This window comes from Dermacentor andersoni, chromosome 3 (assembly GCF_023375885.2).
Source record: "Dermacentor andersoni chromosome 3, qqDerAnde1_hic_scaffold, whole genome shotgun sequence".
Taxonomy (NCBI): domain Eukaryota; kingdom Metazoa; phylum Arthropoda; class Arachnida; order Ixodida; family Ixodidae; genus Dermacentor; species Dermacentor andersoni.
This window is the reverse complement of record NC_092816.1, coordinates 30413406-30440471: the sequence shown is the minus strand read 5'-3', so window position 1 is coordinate 30440471 and position 27066 is coordinate 30413406. Positions and strand designations below refer to the sequence as shown.

The following is a 27066-nucleotide window of genomic DNA, read 5'->3' as shown; positions in this document are numbered from 1 at the left end:
CAAAATCGTCATGCGACCATTTCAAAATGGCGTCGTACTTGATACCTCCGGAGCGTCCGCTGTTCTTGGAGTCTTTTCATCGCAGGAAGCGATGAGGTGCGCAACAGACGTGGACAGAGTGTACGGAGTCTGAGCATTTCACTCTTCAATAGTCCGCGGTACAGCTCATTTCACTGCTGACCCCGTTTTACCCATGAAACTTCACTGCCAACTGAAGTGAAACTTGACAATAAATAGTTGCAGCGAAGCAAGCGTATTATTTCAGTTCAATAAACAATTAGGCTTTCACCATTCCATCATCATACACGAATGAAAACGTACAAAATTACGCGCTTATCATTTTATTTTTGTCGTTAACGCCTTTTTAGGTAACTGGGAAAGTTTCCATTTCGAACTATTTATGAGGGCGTGGGCGGGGCTTCACTGCAGACTTTAGTTGTATCCGACCATTTGTAGTTCTGTCTGTCTTGCGCCCAGGCGCATGACTTTGTACTCGTTGGGTTACAAAATTTTATTTGTTTACAAAATTAAGTTTGTTGCCTACCGCAATAAAAATCTGTGCAGCATACTGTGCATGGTATACCGTCAGTGGGAAGGCAAGCTTAATTGGTCCCTGTTTGTTTGTTGCTTCACTCTTAAGCAGCACTTACTGATTGCACATTAATAAGCTTCGCCATATGGCTACAGATTACTGCTGTACTACTCCGAATGTTCCAAAAAGACCAATTTTCTGCTCCAAGACTGCTCCAGAACGACATTTTTCCTGCCCCCCAAAAAATGCTCCAAATTTTAATCTGGCTGGGCCATCACTGCACGTGGAAACAGCTATCCCAAGTACTGACCTAAGCCGCGCTTGAGGAAGAGTCAAGCTTACACGTGAAAGCAACACGCGCTATAATGCGCTTTCACACCCATTTTACTTCTGCTCGGCCACGACGCGCTTCTACCGGTCGCGGCTGCGGTTCCACGCAGCAAATCTAACGAGCTGCCGTCTGCGTCGCGGTGGGCGGTGGCTGCTGCTGCGTTGTCGGCTGCGGTCCGGTCGGCACTTCCGCGGGCGGCATGTGAAGCACCATGAAAGGCGTCCGTAGTACGGCCACTTCGAAGGGCTGCTGCACCGGGGGCCGCCTGACCAACGGCGGCACCGCAGCAGGCGCCGGAGGTCGCCTGGCCGATGCCATCGCTGTGTCGGGCGCCCCCGTGAGGCCGCAGCGGGCGGCTGCTGGCGGCGCTCCGGCGACGTTTGCCCTGGTGTGCCGCTGGAAACGAAATACCGTGGTATATTTAAAGTGCAGTGGCTTGAAGAATGGACCTATCTGTTTCCATATTGCAAACACAAGTAAACAAACACTTGTCGGACATCACATGTAGCCAGAGGCTATAGTTGGAGATCCGGTAAATAAAGTACAGGCAAAGCTTAGCGTTGCAACATAAAAAAGCAATACACAGCGAGCAAATTATGGAAACGAATGAAATCTAATACCTGGGTGGTAGCGTACTCGACGCACTACTGTACACAGGCGAGCAGGCGAGGCTGAAAAAACCATGCACTGCAGTACTGGGACAGGCCAGGGGTTATCAGGGACGAGCGACTTGACTAGCAGCTTTCAGGCGCTCTTCTATTAAAATAACGCGGCAATTCAATCCTTCGGTGTACATGTTTTTTTTTCTTTTTTTTTTCTTGTGGTTCATTACCTGAGGAACTCCGTCAGTGAGGATCCGGATCGATTTCAGCAACTGGTGTTCGCTCCGAGTCTCGGTATACAAACACGTGCGTTTGTGTCGCTTACTTTTTTTATTTCACCTCCATCGAAGTGCGATCATCATCGTGACCAGAAATGTAAGTTTGAACCAAACCCGGAACATCACTCAGCAGCAGAACATCACTACCGTTGAGCCAGTGCGTAGGGTCTGCCCCATTGAAGCTGCGCGAAGGCTGGCCATGACCGCAATGGCGCAGCCCATTTCAGTGATGTGCAACAGAGAAATAGAATGAGTGACGCCATCAGCTGTGAATTATCCTTGTTTTAAGCAAGGCTGTAAGCGCTAACAGCTATTAATGGGTTACTATTAGGAGTGTCAAAATAGGAAAATGTGTATGTTTGTGAAGTGCGGGAAGCCGGTTACGTGGCAGAGGTATATAGCGGAGATGGGAGAGCTTGGAATAACGCCTATGTACATAGTGGAACTGACGGTGATCTGCTAGTGATCACCGTGAGTCGTGCTCCTCGAAGAGGCAGGACTTGTGTCGCGTAAGCTCCTGAACAACACTTTGCAATGTGAAAAACTCGGTTTAAATCATGGATCCGGGACCTCAAAGTGGTGCGACGTAATACTAACGCGTTTCTGTTGCGTTTGCCGCTAAATCACGGCTGAATTTTTCGCCGTAAAATTAAGCCGGAAGATTCGTTATTCTCTCAACTCGGCGCGCACCTTTGACTCCGGCGGCAGGAAGGGCACGGGGGCCGTCGGGTCTGCAGGAAAGTAGAAAGCCGTGGGTGCCTCTTCTACGCTGCCATCGACGCCGCCAGTCTTCTTGTAGTACAAGTACATGTTGTACAGGATGGCTCCCTGGGATGCAAGCCCAGTGGCACTGACTCATCTTTTCTCGTTCACGATCAAGACGATAGAAGGCGTCCATTCTGGCACATGTTCGGCTAGTGCGTGTTTTACATTTGCAAGCCGATTATTACGAAATTGTCAAGGGCTGCGCAGATTCCGTTGTACTGCGAATCGCTTTGATGAGGGGATACTTTTAAATTTAGCGCATTGCTGAGAGGAATCGAGAATTCGTTCAGTAAAATTGGAAACCTGTGAAAACGAGCCTTCGAGCAACTGAGTACAATATGTTTGACTGACGAGAGTTTCGGAAGCCAAGTATACTGCCTCCAGTGAACTGAAAAATTCGCTCAAAATACAGGATTCGCGCTGAGCCGCCCGAAGTATGCTCGACATGCCTGGTGCTTTATTTACAAAGTTTCTGCTGGCCTTAGAATAAGGCCGTAACCAGGAGTGGACAGTGAGACACTGCCTCCAGCTGTGATTGAACAAAATATATTATAGCGCTCTGTAATATTATACAAGAAGAGAAACACTAGACACACAATTGGGAACATATATACTTAGTGAATTTCAATATACAAATAAATATTACACAATTAATGCATAACACATATTGAAAGGCGTGCTCACGTCAGAACAAACAAAAAAAGATAACAGATACGGCGACATAAAATATTGTTACAGATTTTTGAGCTTCGCTAAAAATGAAGACACTTGCTGCATCCACAACGTTCCCAAGGAGACCATTCCACCAGCGTACAGTTCACGGGAAAAGAGAATCCTTGTAAGTGTTAGTACCACAATAAAATTCTCTTATTTTGTTTTATTGATACGCCCGCGTGGGTCATCACGCAACGTTTTCTATGTATGCACTCGAGTCAATGCCAAGCTTATCATGATATAGCTAGTCCATGTATTTTAACCTTTCGCGATACCGTCGTAGTTGCAAAGATTCCAAGTTCGCTTTATGAATTGGAGCATTAACTGAAGTGTTGCGATTGCATGAGCGCGCAGTATAAAACGAGCGGATTTTCTCTGTACGTTCTCAAGTTTATCAATATTCTTTTGTACGGATCCCAAACCACGGAGGCATATTCAAAAACTGGGCGAATATAGGTTGTATAAGCCAATAATTTTATTTACCTATAAACACCTATAACCTATACATATATATATACCTATAAAGAAAGGGGTCAGACAAGGAGACACAATCTCTCCAATAGTCAATTACTCCAATACATAGGAAGGAATAAGGATCGACGGCAAATACCCCAGTAACCTTCGGTTTGCCGATGGCATTGTTCTATTCAGCTACACTGCAGACGAGTTGCAACAAATGATTGAGGATCTTAACAGGGAGAGTGTAAGAGTGGGGTTGAATATTAATATACCCGCCGTGGTTGCTCAGCGGCTATGGTGTTGGGCTGCTGAGCACGAGGTCGCGGGATCGAATCCCAGCCACGGCGGCCGCATTTCGATGAGGGCGAAATGCGAAAACACCCGTGTACTTAGATTTAGGTGCACGTTAATGAACCCCAGGTGGTCGAAGTTTCCGTAGTCCTCCACTACGGCGTGCCTCATAATCAGAAAGTGGTTTTGGCACGTAAAACCCCATAATTAATTAATTAAAAATAAATGAAGATTAATATGCAAAAGACAAAGATAATGATGAATAACCGTCAAGGGGACAATAGATCAGGATGGCTAGTCAGTATCTAGAGTCTGTGAAGGGGTACGTTTGCCTAGGTCAATTAATCACAGAGAACCCTGATCATGAGAACGAAATTCATAGAATAAAAATGGGTTGGATCGCATGCGGCAGACATTGTCAGCTCCTCACTGGAAGCTTACCATTATCACTGAAAAGGAAGGGGCACAATCAGTGCATTTTGCCGATGCTGACATATGGGGCCGAGACTTGGAGACTGACAAAGAAGCTTGAGAACAAGTTAAGGACCGCACAAAGAGCGATGGGGCGAAGAATGCTAGGCATAACTTTAAGAGACAGAAAGAGAGCGGTTTGGATCAGAGAGCAAACGGGTATAGACGATATTCTAATAGACTTTAAGAGAAAAAATGGCGCTGGGCAGGTCATGTAATGCGCAGACTAGATAACCGTTGGACCATTATGGTTACAGAATGGGTACCAAGAGAAGGGAAGCGCAGTAGAGGACGGCAGAAGATTAGATGGTGCGATGAAATCAAGAAATTCACTGGTGCTAGTTGGAATCGGTTGGCGCAGGACAGGGGTATACTTGGAGATCGCAGGGAGAGGTCTTCGTCCTGCAGTGGACATAAGATAGGCTGACGATGATGATGAATTTTATTTCTTGAGTTGTCTGGCGTAGGGATCTTAGGTATCCAAGTTTTTTCATGGCTTTCTTTTCTGTAAAAGTGATTTGGTAATTTCACCGAAGATCTGAAGTGATTATTGCGCCTAGGTATTTATAATGGTTTGCAGGCCTAAGACGGCGACCGTTAATTGACTACGGAAAAGTCAGCGGTGCCTTTTTTTCTTGGTGTCATATAAACGGTTTTTGCGTATTAATGCTCATTTGCTATTTTTCACAGGAAATATGTAGTTTGTCTAGAGCACACCTTAATAATCTCTGGTCGTCAGGATCATTTACCTCCCGGTAGAGGATCCATTCATATGCAAACAATTTGATTTGTACAGATATTTCTTTTACGATGTTGACGAATAATAAAAAGAATGTAGGCAGTATCCTTCACAGCGCAAAACAATGACGGGTGTTAAGCTGCGTTCAGGTGTGCATTCTTCCTGATTACGGCACCGTCGACACTATACAGTTGAGCACAACAGCACCGACCACAGAAATAAGAAAGAAAGAAAAAATATCGACATTTTTCTTGAGCTAAGAAAGCTGCCGCGATGGACGCGGTCTGCGAGTTTTGCGGCTCTGTGTGCCTTATCCGGGAAAAAAAAGTACTGTTACCTTGATGAAGGCCATGAGCGTGAATACGGATATCGTCGTCATCATCATTTGTCTCTGAAAGAGAGAAGCCAAGAAGCGGGATGTTATACATAGATCTCACCGCCGGCTTCCACACTTTCGGTGAGCCGATCGAGAGTGCTATACAGAAGCTTCGTTACACAGAGGCCTAAACGCTTGCGGCTAAAATATGCGTACATGTTACAGTGTACAGTGCTAGTGGTTATAGCGTCATTGATGCCATATTCACGCTACACTCACGCGGAAGTCTCCTTCCTCCACGTTCTGGTCCTTGAGGTCCTGCATGGCTTCTTTCAGGTCCACCTGCGATGCCAACAACCGAAGCGGCAACGCAGTTGCAAACACAACCATGAGTCTTGTGCCATTGACGCACTGCAGTGCTGTGAAAGCAGGGATATGGCGGTGTAATATTCACATGTTTCGCATTATTTTTGTATCAGAAATAACGTGAACGTCATCGAGGTTGAAACTTAGCGAAGCTCGTCAGTTACACAAGCGCTCTTCTCGTTGTCTGTTGCCGTTTGCGCTTCAACACGTGCTACCTGGCGGCGATGCAGCCATTAAACAACGGCCTCCGAGATCGGAAGGCCTGTGCCGCGTCGCTGAGGTCATGCATAGTTATAAGAGGGATTTGTTCTGCGTAGAAGCACGAAACGAAGAAAAAAAAATGCAGGCCGTAGTGCTACTTCCGGTACGCGCCGCAGTCCTACTCGCGTATGTCTGAATTAGAAGCGCAGTTTATTGAATAAGATAAACGAGGACGCGGCCGAGCATCTGTTGTTGATTATACATGCGTGGTCTCAGCAACCAGTAACTGATTACTGCGTTTTTCTATCTTCTTTGCTGCAGTAATTTTAGAGCATGTACAAGGCGATTTGGTTTGAATGCGTTGTTTCGAAGCATGTTTCGTGCGAACTAAATCGAATGTCCCCCTTCGTCAGTGCACACTTTTGAGTGTTGCGCATCAACTTTCTGACATCACGCTATATATTGTTTACATACTGCTCTCGAAAAACCAAACCAAGTTGAAGAAAAAAATTCTTCTGGAGAGGTCTAAATATGGCTGACTTGTAGATCATAGTCTGCGGTTCACAATTAACAGCCGACTACAAGCACCAAATTTAGAAAAAGAACACGGTAAGAAATTCGAGATATGCCTACAAACATTCCACGCTGATGGTCCGTACCGTGTTGGCGAAGTGCACGGCAAGCGCGATGCTGCTGACGAAGCAGACACCGACACTGGCCGAGTTCCACACGATAAAGCCGAGCAGGACCAGGCTGTCCTTGCCCAACAGCAAAGATGGCAGCGGGAAGTCCTGCGGAGTGGCAATGACATCATCGCACCACTGACATCGGCGGTGTGCCGAATATGAGGAAGATGACAGCTGGATATCATTATCGCGCGTCGACGGGGTGATCTGTGCGAAGCTAAAACCCCTGCAAACACGTTTAAAGCGGAGGTGGCACGTGGATGGAGGGGTTTTATGCGAGGGTAGGCGTCTTTGAATGCTACTGGCAACCTTGCGAGGCTTATTCCTACCCGAAAGCCACTGCGCTCATTGAGGCGCAGGTAATCCAGATATTCACACTAGCACTACAGAGTCATTCTCTATGCTTGTACACTGTTGCCTAGGCGTCAGACGAGCTTGGTTTGCCGAGGTTTGCTGAGTGCATGACGTCATGCTCCATCCTACTTTTTTTTAAGGCAAACGCCTTAGATCTCTATATTTCAAGGTCGTGTTGGGAGGTACAGAAAATATCACGTCACCCAAGGAAGGTCAGAAGCGAACCAAAGCATGTACAGCCGTGTAAAAGAGATGATTAGAAAAGTTGATCAGTGACTGGATTAAGGTGAAGAAGGATTAAGGTCGATTAGGTGGATGATTATGAATTAGCCTGAATTAATGTGTATTAAGATGGATTGTGGGACTAAGGTCGATTAAGGTGGAATGATGTGGAGAAGTAAGGTGAATTAGCGTGGATTAAGGTTGATTAGAAGCAGTCAAGTGGATTAAGGTGAATTACAGTAGGCTCTACAAGGCATTCGCCTTCGCGTCTCTTAGGCGATAGCTAAAGACACCTAGGATTTTTTTTCCCTTTCTCCATTTTAATGACTGGTCGGTTGCAGCCCATTCTTCTACCGTGATGCAGCCCATGCGCCCAACTCAGTCCACAGCAGCGTGGCGACGAAACTTGGGTACTGAGCCTGGGCATTTAAACAATATCGATTGTCTTGTCTCGAGTTCATTAAGACTGCTACATGTCTTTTTAATTATGGGGTTTTACGTGCCAAAACCACTTTCTGATTATGAGGCACGCCGTAGTTGAGGACTCCGGAAATTTCGACCACGTGGGCTTCTTTAACGTGCACCTAAATGTGAGTACACGGGTGTTTTCGCATTTCGCCCCCATCGAAATGCGGCTGCCGTGACCGGGATTCGATCCCGCGACCTCGTGCTCAGCAGCTTAACACCATAGCCACTGAGCAACCATGGCAGGTACTGCTACATGTGTCAGGTGAATTATCAGAAGCTGAAGGAGTTAAGGTGCAGGTGGTGAACGGGTATACACTCAAAGCAATTGTGCAAGAGTGCGCGACTGAACCCATGCAGCTGCGTTCCAACTCTAGTCGTGCATTTCATCATTCATAGCGGCTTGATTATGAAACGTCGCGCATATATATGCTTTGACTGTTCACGTTCTCTGCCTCTCTTGGTCGCGTTGCTCTACGCAGGGGAGCCGAAGTGCGAAATAATCGGAAGGCTTGCTTTAATTGAGCGGTTTTAATATTCATTGAAAACATCCCTGCAACCAAAAAAAGAATGTGAGCATTGTTAGATTAACCAGTGTCTTGAGTTATACGAGTTTCAAGTACTGCGATGTCGACGAATGCATTGAAGAACTATGGTTGTATACAGCGTTTCCAGTTTGACAGATGCTGCTGTCTTTTTCGTGCTGTTCTTAACGATCGGTACATGAATTCCGCTCGTCGATTTCATGTGATAACGCTGCGAATACTTGCAGTAAAAAAAGAGAAAGTATCCGGTTGCAGCCGCTCTTTTATAGGCTGTAGGAGTTGAGGAGGACGTCGGGATGAAAACTTGGGAGGCTTATTTACATTATTTACAGTGAGAGTCAATTAACAGTCTTAAAGTCATTACGGGCCGGCAGCAACTCGGACGCTGCGGCCCGTGGCAAGAAGCTCGAAAGGGATGAATCAAGCAATGCTCTAGGAATGCTCTCCTGCTGCTCCCGGTCTCCGTCTTTTAAGCCCTTCAGTGTCTCGAAGACACGTCACGTTCGGCCAATGGGAGAGCCCGCTCAGGTGACGCCATTTTCGGTAAATGGTAGGCGCCCGTGCGATGGAGTCACACCCGGCGAAGAGAGTCGCTGCTCGTGTGTTTGTCCGAGGGCTTTCTTCTCCCTGCGGTCTTGCCTTGCTGACTTGCAAGGCGCCGTCACAATAGGCGGATGGGGGGGGGGGGGGGGCTACGCCGCCAGGTTTTCACGGCGCATTACAGCCGTCTTGCTTCGGGACCCACTTTACCCGCCACAGTGCCAGGCTCTCGCTTCACTTTCGGGAAGAGTCAAGCAGTGAATAGCTCCACCGGCTGCCCACGAAGTGGGGTCCGCCAACTTGTTTGCACGTGCCGTGCCTCAGGAATGTGGTATCCGTGTTTCTGCGCTCCTTAATTAGCTGTGGTGCGATTCGATGTGGTCTGGGGAACTCGAAGTAGGCTCAGGAAACGGTCCCGTATCTAACAAGGCGCGGCGCCACAGCGAAAGAGCACATGAACATGAAAAGCCCGTCAGCGCATGCGCAGTGGCTATATTCCTGTGCGGTGCAGCGTATACCGGTAGCACAGCGCTTATCACGGTTCCCATACTAATGCACATATTCATACACCCTTTTCTACCTGCCGTGGTTGCTTAGTGGCTATGGTGTTGGGCTGCTAAGCACGACGTCGCGGGATCGAATCCCGGACACGACGGCCATATTTTCGATGGGGGCGAAATACGAAAACACCCGTGTACTTTGATTTAGGTGCACGTTAAAGAACCCCAGGTGGTCAAAATTTCCGGAGTCCTCCCACTACGGCGTGCCTCATAATCAGAAAGTGGTTTCGGCGCGTAAAACTCCATAATTAAAAAAATACATCCTTTTCTGTAACAGCGCTGCAATTTTTCATGTTATTTGCAAGATGAAGACGTAACACGAGGCAAATTAAAGAAGTGATAAATTTGTATTTTCAAAGGGTAAAAAAAAAGGAAACTATTGCGCATTTTTGAGATAAAGGTTACCCTGATTGGGGTGTGTCCTGTAGAGCAGGGCTGCACGACATACGGCCTGTGATCGGATATTTGGTGGCCCGAGGCCGAATTTGTATATATAATGCGCTTCTGCTTCAATCACCGCGTGGCCATACGAGACAAAGGACCGCTAAATTTTGTCATCGCACTGGACCGATAACGGAACAATGAATATAAAGAACACGTCGAGAACCTTTTCGCATAGTTCCTGCAACAGCGTCTCGAGTTATTCGAAGATGAGGAACTGAGCGACTCTCTGTTTCGGCGACCCTTAGATCTCTGTGAGCCGGAGGACTGACTCTGTAGAGTATCTATAGTGCTCATCGACGCCATGCACCGGGAGCATCACCTCTTTCAGCTTAATATGTACCTAAATAAGGACAAATAAATAAATATAGCTAACAAAGCCGTCACACACGCGTCTGTTATCGGAAGCCCGCACGTCTGCGAGCAGCCGTTTTAATGGCTATGAACAAAAGCAGGCTTCTCTCTTCAGCTATCGACGTGACTTTCAAGACGTGCTGAATACGGCAACGACTGCAATGACACCAACCTTTTGTCTTTTCGCAAGCAAAACATGCAACGCTTCTTACTAAAGCGCGCCTGGCGTGGATCTCGGAAAAGTTGGTTTTGGGCTTCAAATGATTTTGAGTTGTACAGCCCTGCTGCATAGGAACGCGATAATCAGTTGCCAATTAGTTGCCATATTGTGGCCGTTTTTCTAAACATTCAGAGAGGGAACGTGTCAATGGTCATAGCCGGTTACTTCGGCGTACGTATGCGTTGCACGCCGGGTCTGCATTGTCATCCACCGAAAGCAGGAAAGTCGAAGATATGGGGCGTGGCCAAATAAACATAAAGCGTACGTAGATATTAAAATAGCTTATTGAGTAAAAGCTGCTGTACGTTAAGTCGTATTTAAGGTTTTGCGTGTGGGAAGATAGGGCAATGTAAGATAGGACATGCCTGAACATTTACAGGGAATTCTGTAACATGCAGTTAAACAAGTGGCTAGCTGATTGGTGATACCCCCATGGTGTTCGATATAAAGAACTCACCATATAGTGCGGCTTCATTTGCGAGATTAGTGCAACCATCTGGTGTATATCTTTTTTTTAAATCTTGATAATCGCTAACTCTTATCTCCTGCCCATTTGGCTGCTAGATAACCACGGTTTGCATTCCAAAGTTGCAAACGCAACCGCTTGGCGAGTTTTATGATAGCTATTTTCTCACGGCTATTCAGCCCGTGAAGCCGTAGCTAATCATAACCTGTGTTTTAATATTAACAGTGACAGGGCGCGTGTTTATAGTTCGTTTGGCTTGTACCTTGTAGGTGGCGAGGAGGAGGTAGTCAGACATCAAGTTTAGAAAGCACTCGGACCCGAAGGTGAGGTCGAAAGCCCAGCCATAGGCTGAAAGCAGAGAGAGAGTGAAAAAAACATCGTGATTCATCTACGACTTTGTGCAGAGGAAGATTGCACAAGCGGGAACTGAATCACGTGACTGCGTATAGTGTTGCGAAGTTGCCAACGAGAAACTTCGAAGGACGTACCCATGTTTCGCCTGTAGAAGCCGAACGCGTATTTCAGGAAACTGAATGAATTCAGCGCCTGTAAGGAAAAAAGACAGAATTTATATATTGTCGCTTTTGCACCACAACTACCCAACTGCGTAAACCAGTTGAAGAAATTACTGAATTACTGAAAGCAGGAACCAACGTTTCGATAAGGCTGCTGCTTTCACCTTGTTCTCGTTTTGCTCATTGTTTGAATTTCCGTCTCCCGCCATCCCCGTGTTTTCCCTGAATCTACTTGCGTTATATATAATGCATTTCCTTTTGTTAGATCAGCTTCCACTAAATAGTACTACTAGTAAACACACAGACAAGGTCTGAAAAGGAAAGAGGTGGAAATTCTGTATATGCCGAAGGAAGAATTTACCTCAATATAGGTGCGAACACTACCCTCGTCCCGCAGTCATCGTTTATGTTCCTTGCTGTCTATTCGCTACCATAACGTGATTCAGACCGAGACAAACAAGATGGACACTTTGCTCCGTACGGCAATGAAGGCAGCGCTGCGGCTACCTCAACATTCGTCCAGGCAGCTCCTATCACGACTCGATGTGCACAACACCATCTGAGAACTAGTGGAAGGCCACCTCGTCAGCTAATTACAACGCCTCCAGTAGACAAAACAGGGGTGCCTCATTCTATCCCAGCTAGGTAGGATGCCCAACGCCGAGAAAACCGCATCAGAAAGACCGCTAGCAATGTGTTCAAAGGGGCTGGTTGGTTCATCATTGGTATAAAACAGAAACAGCGCGACGCAGGACGAGCGAGTAAAGAGCGCAGGACAGAGCGCTCTGTCATGTGCGCTTTGTCCGGACAGCGCTCTGTCCTGTGCTCTTTACTCGCTCCTCCTGTGTTTCGCTGTTCCTGTTTTATCCCAAGGGAGAACGCACACATCTTGCACTTAGCATTCGTAAAATACACCGTCATAAAGGCCGGAGACAGGCAAGAGAACAAGCCCTGGCCGGGGTATTTGGCACATCGCACAGACCGGTCCTATACACCGACATGACCCGGTCCCTGCAGAGACGTGCCCTGTGCGTAGTCGACTAGATAGCACAGACACCTTGAGGGCTTCGGCGATGCTCAACACTGTGTACAGCGTCGCGGTGGAAGAGGCTGATATATCGCCCTTGCCACTATTCACACTTCAACAATCACAAGTCGAGCTAAATCGACGAAATATTCCTCTAGAAGTCTGTGAACACTGTCTAGAAACGGCCAGAAAACGATGATGTATCGTTATCTATGTGCTGGTGTATTACTTTATTGCGTGGAAAATGCATTAGAAAAGGTCCCGCTGCTGGTCTTCAGTTTGAATCACCCATACGTGCCAAATGGAGGAGTTCACATAATCTCCACGTAACCTCCCCCTATGCCGCTGTTATGTCTTTTAGAATATTTATGGACTGCTTGACGGCTGTAGTTCTACTTGCATGAGTCGCTCTGCGGCTCTGCTTGAGGTCAGGATACTGGATACGGTCACTTGAGCCTCGGCGGTTGTAAACAGGGAAAGCGATGCTGCTCGCTGTGGTGGGACATAGCTGCCGCTCTTTGCGCTGCAGCGGGGCTCACGTCACATGTGAGGGTGGCATAGCCCACAACAGGTGGCGCCAGTCCGATTTAACATTCTCGAAATTTTGTCGCTTGCGAATGCTCTGTTTTCGTGACGAATGTCGAATTCGTTATTGCAGAAGCTTTTCAATCTAGCTCCACTCAATATATTCCTTTAGTTGCCCTTTAAGTACGCGCTTTGCACATTCGAGCCACATCCCAGAGGAGGTACAATAGTATATCCTAATAGATGGAACAACTCTGCAATTCTCACCGCGCAGCCGTAGCACAAGCTGACAATGGTGTTCCTGTTCATGGCGAGCCGGTACCGTGCGACTAGCGGACCGATGTCCCGAGTTTCGAACCTGCGCTGTCGCGTCTACCGGACGGTGCCTGGCGTCATGCTGGCATAGTGCGGCACACTGATAATGATGATAATGAACGTTTAAACATATGGCACGTACCCACAATGGCGTACTGGCCAATTTAAGGTTAAACTGCTCGTAGGATACTCATAGATAATGATAAATACAGGAACGAGGCGAGAGGCTAGAGAAGGTACGCCTGTGAACGAAATAGTGCGGCGCCATTGGTTTAGCTTTTATTTTCACCAGCGTTGTATACCCTACGAGAGATCTTCTCCTTTCCTTCTCCCTCTCCTATAAATGGCACGTGGCTAACAAAAGATCCGCGCCTGGGTCCAGCAGATTTCACCCAAGTGACGGTTTTAGAGGAGCTGTAGGCAGTTCAAGATTGATCTCTGTTCCTGAGTTATGAACGATCCGTGAACTGTGGAATGAATGCTTGGAAGCTTAATAGGTGGCCACTAAGCAGGATTTCTGCCTAGGGCTCCGGTGCATGGTGAAATTCTCCGGGCATTCCTGTAAGTATAGTACAGTGGGTCATTATATATATATATATATATATATATATATATATATATATATATATATATATATACATATATATATATATATATGCAATTGTAGGTTGAAGATGCACGTACGAAAGAAACGATGCTTTATTTCCTACGTTTCGGCCGGAGTCATGGAACACACGAAACGGTAAGGCGTTGTGCTTAAATAAGTACGCGGCATAGGGGCCACCCTATGCGCTTATCCACTGCCAAGACACACAGCTGTAAGAAACTTGCAGTCGTGACAAATCAGCCGTGCATGCACAAAAAAAAAAAATATTGTGCGACGGGATGGTTGTAACAGGTTCGTAAGGCAACATTATATGCGACAAAAACAGTGTTTACAGGAAAGATGACTCATGGTTAAAAGAGAGAGAGAGAGAGAAAAAAAGAAACAACCATGTCAGAAGATAGATTATTCCTGTAAGGTGACTGCACCCGTCATGAATCATCGGTACACATGTCAAACGTGCTAAAAATATGCACCACGAGACGGGATGGTTGTAACAGCAGGTTGGTACAGCAACAAATGTAGCAAATGCAGGGTTTACAAATGATCTTAGCAAGAAAGGTGGGTACACAAGATCTGGCGAAAATGTGACAACAATAATTCACGAACGTCACTCATCCTATGTTGAATACATTGAAATGACATATCATCAACCAGAGAATTGTTTGGGGCAAATAGCACGCGTGTGTGTCAGGTGTGCGAAAACAAGGGGAAGGCCCGGAGATAATTCAAGACGATGAGCAAAACGAGAACAAGGTAAACGCGGGAGCCAACGTTTCGACAAATGGATTTTTCTTTTTCAAGGCGACATTACATTCTAAAGGGGAGAGGGGGTAAGGCGGGTGGGTGAGGCAACGACCGAAGGTGCGTTAGCGGTGATGGTGTAGAATTGATAAGAAAGGAGTGCTATTCACACGGCCGCTGACACAGCCGAGTGTCAGCAGGATGTGTGTGTTTTCGTTGAAGGGACCTGGACGACGGCGGGGAAGGGGGAAGGAGGAGAGAGAAATTGTCTGCTTCGTTGGAGGTCAGTGAGCTGTCGTGTCTCTGAAAGAGATAATAAAAGGTGAGGAAGAAATTGGTGCTCGTGGAAAAGAAAAAATACTAAAATGGAATAAACATATAAATAAAAGAAAAATCAAAGAGAGGGAGGAAAGAAAAGAAAAAAACATTAGGCAACCAAATGAAAATAACTAAGTGTTGTTGCTTATAGCTTGAAATTTAGCATAGCGAATGGAGTATAAAGCTCCCTCTGGAAATATTTATGCCTATTGGTTTCAATGTCTTGAACTTATGAATGGAATATGATTCTCTGTATTTTCTTTCTCGCGCTGAACGGAAATTTGACTGTAAGATGTAGAGTTTAATTTGACATAAAAATTGTTACAGCGCAAACACATGCAACCACAAAGTATCAAGGACGGGACACAAGCGCTGTTTCTTTTTTTTTCGTCCTTGATATTTTGTGGTTGCATGTGTTTGCGCTGTAACAATTTTTATGTTAAGTATGCACCAACTCGCCCAGAAAGAAGTTTTAATGTAGAGTTCAAGTTCATCATAGTTATGACCTGGTTGATTGAAGTGCTCGGCCGCGGCTTTGGGAGGCTCGTTAATCCCAGAAGCAACGGCACCAAATTTATGGATTAGAAATGATTCGCGATTTTCCCTTTGATGGTGCGATTTGAAACCAGATTCAAGTATGGTGGCGGTTAGCCTGTCAAAAGAGTGGCCTGGGACAGTGACATGTTTGGATAGCGCAAGATTAAGAAGGCCCACGGCATGCGATATATTCTGGAAGAGTTGATTGTTGGGCTAGATGGTTTCCCATAATTGAACTAGTAACTTAGCGCGATAAAAACACAGAAACAAGAAAGGTGGACAAAGACAAGCGCTACACTCACAACTGTTTGCTCGAAGGATAGAATCATACATATATATCCTCTTGTCACGCATACGCATACCAAGCAAAAGAGAACAGGTACATGCACATCACAGGCGGTTGCGCAAGAAGTCAAATTCGGCCTCTAGTAATGAGATACTAGTAATGAGATACAAGGCTCACTTACACACCTATCTCTATTCTTCGTGATAAAGAAGGCTTGAAGTACAAGCCTATAAGAGGTGTTACCGCTTCTGCCCAGAATAGCAGAAAATCGAGCGTCACAACCACATGCGGTAACATGAGCCACCATATGTGCGCCCGTATACCCTCCTTTTTCCTTAGTTTTTGCGCATGTTCTCTTAAACGGTCATTCTCACAACGTTCGGTTTATCCAATGTAGAGCTTCCCATAAAGGTGCAAAGGAATTGCATATACAACCCCTATGGAGCTCTTAACAGAGGGCTTCTCATGCCTCGTGCGACAGCCCCGCCTGTGTAGCAGCAAACTCGATATATACTCGTAGGATATAACCTCCGGTCTCACCTTCGGTCAGATCTCTGCTCTTGCCCTTCATGCTCCAAGCTTTACTTTTTGCAGAAGAGACTCTACCGTAGCGTTGACGACCGTCAAAGGCAAACCAGCTGCCCAAAGGCGCCCAACTTGGTTCGAGAAACTAGACCGCCTTTGCACCCGGGGCACCCGGGGCCCACGCCCCGGGTGCCAGTTCGGGTTGGGGGTGGGGGTGGAGTGTCATATATGTCTGAAGAACCCCCCCCCCCCCCCCTTTCCGCTAGTTTGACTGGGTGTACCTGCTAAAGAGTGCTCCGGTATGCAGTAGCCTGAGCTCATGTACCCGATGTACCAGATGCGTAGTTCCGCAGAATTGTCGGCTGCAGCTTTACCAACATCCTACGTAATAATTGCACGAGTCTACGAGCTAAAAAATTTAATTCGCTGTATGGCTTCTGTGGTGTCGTCAGTATGTACACAGTGTTCCATTTACCAGTTTTGTACCGTTTGTATTAATTTTTTATCAGTTTCGCAGTGTTGACTAAACACACTGTCTCCTAGTCCTAGCTAACCGTCTCTTTATCATATTGTTGTTGTGTGACTTCATGTCACATATACAGTGTGTTGTTTCAGCTGCACAGAATCTGATAAAAAGTTGAATTTTCGTAGGTTATTTTCCGATATTCTATCAGGTTATGTGCCTTTGTTACCACTAGGAATTCGGTATCGTGCGAAATATGGCAGATAATTAATAACGATATCTTAAATAACTGCTTAATTAGCAATTGTAGAGGAAACATTGCAATACGGGAATTGTGGACCTAAATTCATGTTATTAGCTCAACAAAAACTTATTCCCTAAACAAAATTGTCTTGGAGGCTAGAGCGTGCAGTACTTTGGCACTGTGGGCGGCCCAGTATGGCAGTACCAAAAGAAATAGGAAATAGTGCACCAGTGACGTCGATATCTCCGTACTCTCTATTGCGAGCGCATACCCAGAGTAGCGCAAGCTTCCGCTGGCACGGGCTTCATCGCGGTCTTCTCTCTCTTCCTTTTTTTTTTTTGCATGCTGACGCTAGTAATCGACGCGAAGCGTGCTCTATTCCGTTCCCAATGTTGTGGCGGTACCGCAGCTGGGATAATCACGTTTGCGAATAGCAGCAAATAAAAAAAAAAAAGGCTTTATGGATCAGTACGAAGAGAACTCGTAGTTGTCATAGCATTGGTGCCTGCGCATCGGGGAAGCAGGTGGCGTTTTCTAATAGGGTTGGGAGATCGGCGTCAGTGACACGCAATCTAATTTTCGTTTGGGTTCAGGGCTGCCCGCAGCCAAAATACTGCACGCCGTAGTACTACAGAGGCTAGAAGAAACCTTCTAGCCTCTGTAGTAGTACCTAGGGCGATGTTTGCGAAGTTGTTGTTGGGCAACATATGGCTGTCGGGCGTCAATTTCGCAAATGCAATATTGCCTCTAAAATCGCCAATTAAAACTTTATTAATTTTTTTTCTTAATTGTGAACCATATTCCTATAGGCCTATGGGTCCCGGGCGTTAGACGACCTAGCTACGTGACTGTGATGTATAGTGATCGATAACAATGAGCATGAGATCGAATGATGCCCGTTTTGATGTGTCGTTCCCTTTTGCAAGATTACGGCTTGATATTTAAGGGGTAGCTGGTTTAAGGAAAACGAAAAGTCCCTTAGGTACAGTCATGGTAGTCGAAAGTGGACGCGTCAAGTTCACGTCCGACGCGCTTTTAAATATTTTTTTTTTCTAATTTTGAGGAAAGCCCCGTTTTCGGCACTACTCTCGGTTGAAGTAGTTGGTCAGTTACGAGAAGTAGTGATTTTGGCTTGGCTGCCATTTCTTCGAGAATACTGGTGAGACGGAGGGACACTGTCCGACCTGTTTCGTGTGGAGCGTAGCCGTCTCTTTTGCTTGGAGTTAGGGATGAGGCTGGCAGATGGCTCTTGCGGAGGCCTTTGTAGGATGGTGGGGGTAAGGCGTAGGTAGTTCCGGGGCAGAAGCCCGAAATCCGGAGTGCGCTTGCCCTGCATGACAGCTGGGCACGTGATCGAGCCAGGAGGTAGACGTCCCGTCAGCTGCTTTCCGGAAGCACAGCTGTTTAATGTCGCTCGCCATTAGCGCAACGCCTTCGAAGCTCGGGTGAAGTCCGTCTGCAGCAAGGACCCACATCGACGGAAACCATGGAATGGTTTCCGTCGGCTAAGCTCTTTTGTAAACCCTGCCTTTGTTATATTTGTTGCTGTACGAACCTGCTGTTACGACCATCCTGTCCCGTGGTGCATTTTTTACCACGTTTGACATGTTTACTGATGATTCATACGGGTGCAGTCGCCTTCAGCAATAATCTGTCGTCTGTCATGGTTGTTTCTTCATTTCTTTTCTTTTTTTCTGACCATGTGTTATCCTTTCTGTAAACCCTGCTTTTGTTGTATATAGTGTTGCCTTACGAACTTCTTACAACCACCTCGTCGTGCATGTTTCTCTTCTATTTTTCTATCTTTAGCTACATGTCATCTTTCCTGTAAACGCTGTTTTTGTTGTATATATAGTGTAGCTCTGCGAACCTGTTACAACCATCCCGTCGCGTTTTTTTTTTTTTTTTTTTACATGTGCGGTTGCACGATCACGAGTGCACGCTCCTTAAGCAACAATGCGTCTTGGCAGTGGTGGTTAACCTCCCTGTCTTTCTGTCTATTACTGCTTCCTTCCCCTCCTTGGCAGTGGATGAGCACACATGATGAGCCCCCTTACCGCCACAACGCCTTTCCGTTTCATGTATTCCTTGAGGAAAACCGGACTCCGGCCGAAACGTAGTAAATAAAGCATCTCACTTCATTTATGTATGTATGTATGTATGTATGTATGTATGTATGTATGTATGTATGTATGTATGTATGTATGTATGTATGTATGTATGTATGTATGTATGTATGTATGTATGTATGTATGTATTGCCCTTATACAGGGTGTCCCACGTAATTTGAGCCAAACATTAAAAATATGCAAATATCACGGAACTTGACAGAACCAAGGTAATGTTGTTTGCCGTCGCTTGGAGATAATCAGATTATTTTTTCAATCCACCTACTTAGATAATTAGCCATCATTAATTAATCAACTTCTCAAATATTATAATTAGATGAAAAGTGCCAATGAGAAAATTGCAGAGCAACATGACACACTCCCTATACAGCTTTCTGTTGCTCAATACATGCTGCATAAAAGTGCCTTTCCGAGCATGGAAGTAGCCCGCAAATACACGCAAGATTGCCGCGCGACTGGCCGCTCGAGGAACTTTGCGTGTATTCGCGGGCTTCTTTCAAGCTCGGAAAAAAAAAAAAATTATGTAGGACGTGTCGAGCAACAGAAAGCTGTATCGGGAGTTTTTTAGATTGCGCTACAATATTCCAATTGACACGTTTCATCAAATTGTAATACTTGAGAAGTTGATTAGTAAGTTAAGACTAATGTTTTAATTAAGCAGAATGAAAAAAATAATCTGAGTATCTCCAAGCGACGGCAAACAACATTATCTTGGTTCTGCCCAGCTAAGTGGCATTTGCATATTCATAATGTTTGGCTCAAGTGGGACACCCTGTATATATCGGGTTCAGAAAGCTGATTCTCTCCCTCCCCCCCCCCCCCCTTTTCCTCGGAAAAGTTAGAACTTTCCGCCTATGCCTACATTGAACCTATGTAATGGAGCTCCAGCAGGGCGATCATCTCATCTTACATTGATCTAAACAACAATGGAAATGGGCGTCATTGTAAGCGAACACAGCGAGAGAAGTTGCAAAACTTCCCTGGGACACCCTAAAACAGAATGAGTAGGAGGAATTTTAATCTCGACGAGCCTCGATGCGCCGCTGTTTCTTTTACCTTCAGAACGTGTCCCAGAAGATATGTAATGCACATTTACATGACACTGTGTTGCAACTGCAGCGCGTGAGTTAATATACTCCGGTTCTGATCGACACTCTCTGTAAACACACAGTGAGATTTCAAGCCACGTCATTCAACTTATGTCGATGTCTTCTTGCTAGTGAATATATGAATGTCACTGACTGGCTTTGTACAGGCTAAAAGAAGCTTGAAAGTTCGTATGTAAGCATGTGGGCCGCCACACGCGTGTCCAGGGGGACGGTACGTTCCCGTGTTTACGCTGCTATCTAGTCACGCTGGCGCGTGCAGATGCGGGTGGGGAAGAACACCTGCGGCGGTCCGGACCACAGATGTCTCTGGAACAGTCGTATGCAGCGAACTCGTTAGTGGACGCGGTTGCCGTTTCGTGTACCAGAACAGCACTGGAGCGTTGAGCAACCAGCCATAGGCTGCCCTGTGTGCTTGGCGGAGAGGTTCCCACCGGTCGCCATGATGTGCTGCCTGCCCACGGTGGTTCTCTTAGTGGCTGTAGCCGCTTCTGGAGTCATACTTGCATGCTTCAAGCTTGGTAACGCGGGCCCGAAGAAGCCGACGTACGGCTCTTCAGAAAGTGAGTTTATTTTCGTAAATATTGAGTTCGGAGGGAATAGCCGTATAGGGTGCAAATGTTTGTTGAAAAGATTCAGCGGTATATAGAGCGGCTCCGACATGCTGCGTGTTGTTTTGTTGTTGTCAGCTATAGGTCTCAAATCGAGCGGGATTAACTTACGCATTAAAAAGGACTTGCCTATATAGAAACAAGCCGACGATATCGTTAACCGAGTAATACGCGTACGTGTAATCGCGGCCGGACTGGAGCCAGTGGCGTAGCCATTATCGTTTTTTTTTTTTTTTCAAAGGGGCAAGTGCTTCTTTCAGGGCAAGTGTTCGCCCTCACGGCCCTGACTGGAAGTACACGCTCGCTGCGCGCGTGTTACATTCCGGTAGTGGTATCACCAATGGTCCAACAGTGAGCGATTTGTAAATAAATTTGGTCTCTCTCTCTCACCGTATTCGTCGTCTTTATCGGTTAGACCGCGGATGATGGTGACGCTGCACAGTTGACACTCTATGTCACGGCGAAACAGTGAGGATTGTGCATTTCATGAAATGGGGCGCATACAGATATCGAACACAATTTACCGGTAAAATTTTTGTTTGTTTAGTACTCGACAATTTCGCACGCAAAATATGCGAATGTTCGCTTGCAGTCAAACATTCGTAATTAAAAGTATATAGCGTAAAATAATAGTTAAAACTATAAAACACCTGCGCAACATGAACGCTGCTCTTTCTGCTATAAATAATTTAAAGTGGCCGCTGTTGGCCCAAGTAGGTTGGAAACGCTTGGTCAATCTCGCAAAATCTGATCACAGTGCAATGTTAGATTGTATTGCAGTGAGGTGTGGCTGCAGAATATATCGGCCAGATGCACTGAGTAAATTTTTCGGCAGGTTGAATTTTCTTTCTTTGGAAGATCCCAACTTATTTTGTTTACACCCCTATATACAACTTGATGTGCGACCGATATTATAACTTTGTATTTAGGTTTCTTTCTTGCTGACATCAATAGCCCATTCCCCCTCTCGTAACTCCACCGATTTCACAAACCACCTGAACACTCCGTGCGCTTTACCTTTGTGCGTTTTTTGACAGTGCCCATGCATCTTCACACGCGCGCACTACGTGGTGCTCTTTCCCTCCTCTTCTTTTCGTTCCTGTACCCCCTTTCCCCAGTGCAGGGTACCAAATCTAACGTATGGCTGGTTAAGCTCCCTTCCTTTCCTAACTTCTCTTTCTCTCTTGACACCTAGTGCCTGGATAACACGAAATGGGACTAACATTCGTTTGCTAGTATAGCTTATTTTACATACTGCGAGTATTTGGAATATATGTATATATATGGTAATGCCTTCCTTGCTCGCTAAATTTAGTGCGCTACGTCAGTGAGCAAAACCGAAAACCGTCTAGGGCTTATGTTTGAGCCCCTTTCGCTGTTTACAAACATAGGCCCTGGACGGCGCCGTTGTAAAATGGGAAGAGTAGTTGGCACCCGGAAGCGCTGCATCTCAGAGCTTACATGTACTCATCAACCCAACATCATTCGACTCCAGTGCTTTCCCTCTACCCGGGCTGACTGGGCGGGGGGCTTTGGTTCGGGCCAACGGTCCTTCCCGGACAGGGGGGCTGTTGTGGTGCAGCACAACTGAGGAACTGCACTCAACACACAAACAGCCATGTCGGCCTTACAGGACACAAGCCTGACTGACCCTTGGACTACCTTGACGCAAAAGAGGTCAGGGCATACAACCATAGAGAGCACCAAGGTTGCGTAACTTATACGAATTTTTTTCAGTATTAGTCCTGAGGCGAATGCGCCTGTCTTTTATCTGAAAACTTAAATATGGGCTTTCCGCACCGTGAAACAATTTTAAAATACGCTTTGTTTTCCGGCGCAGTAGATTGACAAGGCCCGTGACCGGAAGTTTATTGGGGTCGCTCTCTCGCAGCTGTTATCACGTGGGTGGCTCAAGAGGACGCAAGGCAATCTGGACAACGTGTATTCTCGAACCCTGGCACGAGTGCTCGAGCGTATATAAACGAATCCTGTAATGAGCGGCTCGCTGTGATGGGATCTGCGCAGACCCTGAAACGTCAAGCTTTTTAAAATCATGGGGTTTTACGTGGCAAAACCACTTTCTCATTATGAGGCACGCCATAGTGGAGGACTCCGGAAATTTTGACCACCTGGGGTTCTTTAATGTGCACCTAAATCTAAGTACACGGGTGTTTTTGCATTTCGCCCCCATCGAAATGCGGCCGCCGTGGCGGGGATTTGATCCCACGACCTCGTGCTCAGCAGCCCAGCACCATAGCCACTGAGCAACTAAGGCGGGTTAAACGTCAAGCTTTGTAGTTCTGACATTGGTCAGTGATCTGTTGGACTAATGATATACATGAATAAATTGGAAACGGTTTTAGTGTTACCGTAATCTCGGAATTACAGTTTGTAATCCTTTATACGGACAGATATAGTATGCAATTAGTTAACTGCAACTGACATGTCTTGGGTGTTCCTGTGCCACGTGCAGAGTCCAGTTGCCGCCTGCTGGTTGAGGACAGCTAGCGCAGCCTACTCAGTGCCAGTTGCAATGGTTAGTAAGTATAAGTGCATGTTTAAATTATATCGCGTGCTTCGTTGGCTCGTGAGAACGGTTTCGAAGCTATGTATCTTGTGCCTGTCACCTTCATCAAAGCGCGCCATAAACTTGTATCAGTGTGCGCGATGAGCTACAACATGGTGGCGTAGCAAAACCTTGCATTTGAAAAGGCGGATATTTTAGGACCGCATCGATCACAGCGAATGACGACATCATATAGTACGAATACAAAGTCGTTGGCACACTTAATTGTGCGGTCCCCCTTTTTTACAACATTGTAAGATTGTAAGTGCTCACGAGCGCCCTTATGAATATCGTTCATTTTCACTCTGTCAGAATAACAAGCAATAACATTTAAGATGCGCTTGAAGAGAAAAGTAGGGCTTCGCAATTTAACGAAAGACTGAAGTTTGTTGAATCCCTAATGCGAAAATAACTACATAATATACATTTGCATGATATATTCGGTGTCGGTTGGCGGTGAGCATGTTGCTGATCCTTACCCTCCATATTCCCTTCCCCCTTTTTTTTCTTCATCGCGACCATCTCTGAAGTCGTCGCTCAAAGAGTGGACTGAATGTAGCGTTCCTGAAACACACCAGGAGAAAAGTCTCAAGCCACGGAAATGTCGGAGAGCACGCCCGAAGCGCTCCGTTGAAGCTGGCGAGAGGCAACAAAAGAACAGGACACGCAACGAGATCGACCCACTTTCGTAATAAAAGTGTTCGCATGTAACTGTCACATGAAGCAAATGAGCTAACGTGTAAAAATGCGGGCAAAGCCATTTCAAGCAAGGCTTAGCAAGCAGTGCATGCGGCATATATCATCTTATTCGCCATTTGCAGGTGGATCGGCAGAAGACTAGGTGGGGGATGAAATTAGGAAATTCGCAGGCGCTAGCTGGAACCGGTTGGCGAAGAAGAGGGGTAATTGGAGATCGCAGGAAAATATAGCTGATGGTGATGTTGATTTCATCGAAAGGAGCTTGTGAAAAAAATCAATTGCATTGTTTCCCGAAACTTTTCTGCGGGCTTACGGCTGTGTTCCTCGTACGTCGGGAACGCACCGTGATGAATATAGAGCGGAAGACTCGTAGGACGCGAGGTCCTGGGTCCAGGCTGTGCTGTTTTGGTACGGAAGGCCCCATCAATTTCTTTGATGAGCGGGTCGCAGACTCTTCAGAATAATCCAATATTTGTGCAGCGCCAGGGAAAAAAAGGTTTGTGAGTTTTAATTTCTAAGCAACCCCTTTCGTGAAAATGCGCACATAGACTTCCCTTTTACATATGCTTGGTCATAAAGCTACACTGGAGCACCGTGGAAAGGTTGCAGCTTGCAGGGGGGGGGGGGGGGGGCGGAGAGGGGGCTATAGCTTGTGTCAGATACACGCAGTGTCCCAGCTAACTTTAGTCAGAGCTTAAAAATATGCGAATGCCAAGTAGCTGGACAAAACTAAAGTAGTGTTGTTTGCCGTCGCTTGGAAATACTCAGATTACATTTTTCATTCCGTCTAATTAGATAATTAGACTTACTTAATTAATCACCTTCTGAAATATTATAATTACATGAGAAGTGTAAATGATAAAATTGTAGAGCGGCATGAAAAACTCCCAATACAGCTTTCTGTTGCACAATACGGGCTAAATAAAATTGTTTTTTTTGAGCGTGAAAGAAGGCCGCAAATGCACGCAATATTGCCGCGCGACTGGCCGCTCGAGGCACTTTGCGCGTATTCGCGGACTTGTTTCACGCTCGGAAAAACACTTTTGTGTAGCACGTATTGAGGAACACAAAGTATTTAATGTTGCTCTACAATTTTCTCACTGACACTGTTGATCTAATTTTAATGTTTGAGATGTTAATTAATTAAGACATTATCTAATTAGGTGGAATGAAAAAAAATTTATTTGAGTATCTCCAAGCGACGGCAAACAACATAACCTTGGTTCTGTCCAGCTAAGTCGCATTCGCATTAGCTGAGACACCCTGTATCTGCCTTATTCTCCATCGGCTCTAGGACTGCGTGCGGTCCGCTCTCGAGCCTGTAGCCTCTGCACACGGACACAGCCCCACTTCTGCCTCCTATTTTTCTTTCCACTCTTAATTAAGACGAGAAGGCTACGACACTGAATAAAGCCTCCCGTTTTCCTGCTTGGCGAAGCCTCTTGCTGGCATTGGCGCCGAGCGAGCTATGTTTACCGATAACAAATCTTGATCTTATAAGCATCAAGGGCACCGCATCCAGGTAACACTGATAGATAATATACACCGTAAAGAAACGGTAGGGGCAACAACTCTCCACTCGGTATTTGCGTGACCTCGAAAGAGCGAGTGCTTGACGCCAAGCAGACTTCCTTGGGCACTGGACGCACGCCTGCAAATCGGAGGTCGCCGTGCACAACCTGTCGCGCGGTTCTTTCTTGCGTACGTGCCTGGATAAGTCGCAGCGGATTAAACCTACGACAACGAGACAATCACAATGAGGCGGGAAGGAAATAGGAGCTAACTGATGACATATGCAACCACCGGGCCCTGCTTCCTTCTCTGAAGAGGCCAAGGCCGCTGCCGGAGAGCCAGCCGCGATTTTCCTGTGTAGTTGAGAGACACGTTGCATTGTTTCAGAGAATGCAGCATCTTGCTACTGAGAACGAGGTTGGTGGTTGGTTTCCCGGTAACGGCGCTCTACGATGGCCATATACAATGTCAGTTTTAATGAAAAATAACTCCGAACGATCGAAATTGTAAGCCGGAGCTCCCTACTAAGGCGACTGTCTCAGCAGTGGCATAGCCATGGAGGAGGAGGAGGGCACCGGGCACGAGCCCTCCCCCACTTCCCCTCTCTCTGCCAAGTGCAAGCCCAATGCACCCTGAAAAAAAAAAAAAAAAACTGGCTACGCCAATGATAGGTACGTGTAGCCTCGGTACAGCGTGACAAGTGCTGTCTATGTGAATTTTTTTTTTTTTAAGCACCGACAAGTAAAGCAAAAGTCGCCTGTGAAAGATAACACCGCGTTCCGCCTTCGCAGGTGGAATTCTGGTTTTTCTAAGCCTAAAATAAAGCGTGCAAAATCTCGCAAAAAGTGCGACACGACTAGTGGAGCATCACTTTTTCATGTTTCGCTGGCTTACTTTCAGGCTTGGAAAAAAAAAAAAAAACTTACCTACGGGCGAGACTGCAAGTTCTGCCCGCCGGACACGCCCAACAGCTTGCGCCATATGGTGCTTGGATGCAGGAATAATCGACAAGCACCACCATCATCACCACCACCAGGCGATAACATGCAGAAAGAGGCAGATTCAGAAGAAGAATTGGAAGACCAGTGGGAGGCTCTGCTGGTGACGCAAGACCCTCACAGCCAGCTGCGGTTGGTGAACAGGGCTCGGGCGGCGGCAGCAAGCCATGGCTACCTGGACTGGGGAGGCCACCCACCTTCGGGCTCGAGAAGCCTGGTCTCGCAATAAAGTTTATTTCTCTCTCTCTACATAGTGCTTAGTGAGCAAAAGAAAGCTCGATCGGAAATTTTTCAGGAGGGTCTACAATTTTCTCATTGACACGTTACTCTGAGTATAATATTTAATGCAGTTGATTAATTTTAATATATTGGCACAAGTTACGTGGGACACAGTACATCTCGAATGTGACGTTACTCTAGTCTT

General features: G+C 46.3%; 1 protein-coding gene and 1 long non-coding RNA gene across 3 annotated transcripts; one reads left to right on the top strand and one right to left on the bottom strand.

Annotated features, from left to right (window-relative positions):
- Window positions 1-243: 243 nt before the first annotated feature.
- LOC126520742 (uncharacterized) lies at window positions 244-13826 on the bottom strand. 2 transcript variants are annotated; one of them, XM_055065062.2, is made up of 8 exons: window positions 13253-13826; window positions 11407-11464; window positions 11181-11266; window positions 6725-6856; window positions 5778-5840; window positions 5520-5573; window positions 2434-2571; window positions 244-1259 (listed from the first exon to the last, which is right to left on the bottom strand). In XM_055065062.2, exons 1-8 carry the CDS (start codon window positions 13292-13294, stop codon window positions 978-980), a joined length of 855 nt encoding a protein of 284 aa, XP_054921037.1. In that variant the 5' UTR covers window positions 13295-13826; the 3' UTR covers window positions 244-977. The 2 variants fall into 2 exon arrangements, with proteins under 2 accessions (XP_054921037.1, XP_054921041.1); XM_055065066.2 differs by lacking the exon at window positions 2434-2571.
- Window positions 13827-20020: 6194 nt separating this feature from the next.
- LOC126542922 (uncharacterized) lies at window positions 20021-23988 on the top strand. The gene is made up of 3 exons (XR_008615056.2): window positions 20021-20819; window positions 23341-23403; window positions 23964-23988. It is a non-coding gene; the product is annotated as an uncharacterized lncRNA (long non-coding RNA).
- The last annotated feature ends 3078 nt before the right edge of the window (window positions 23989-27066 follow it).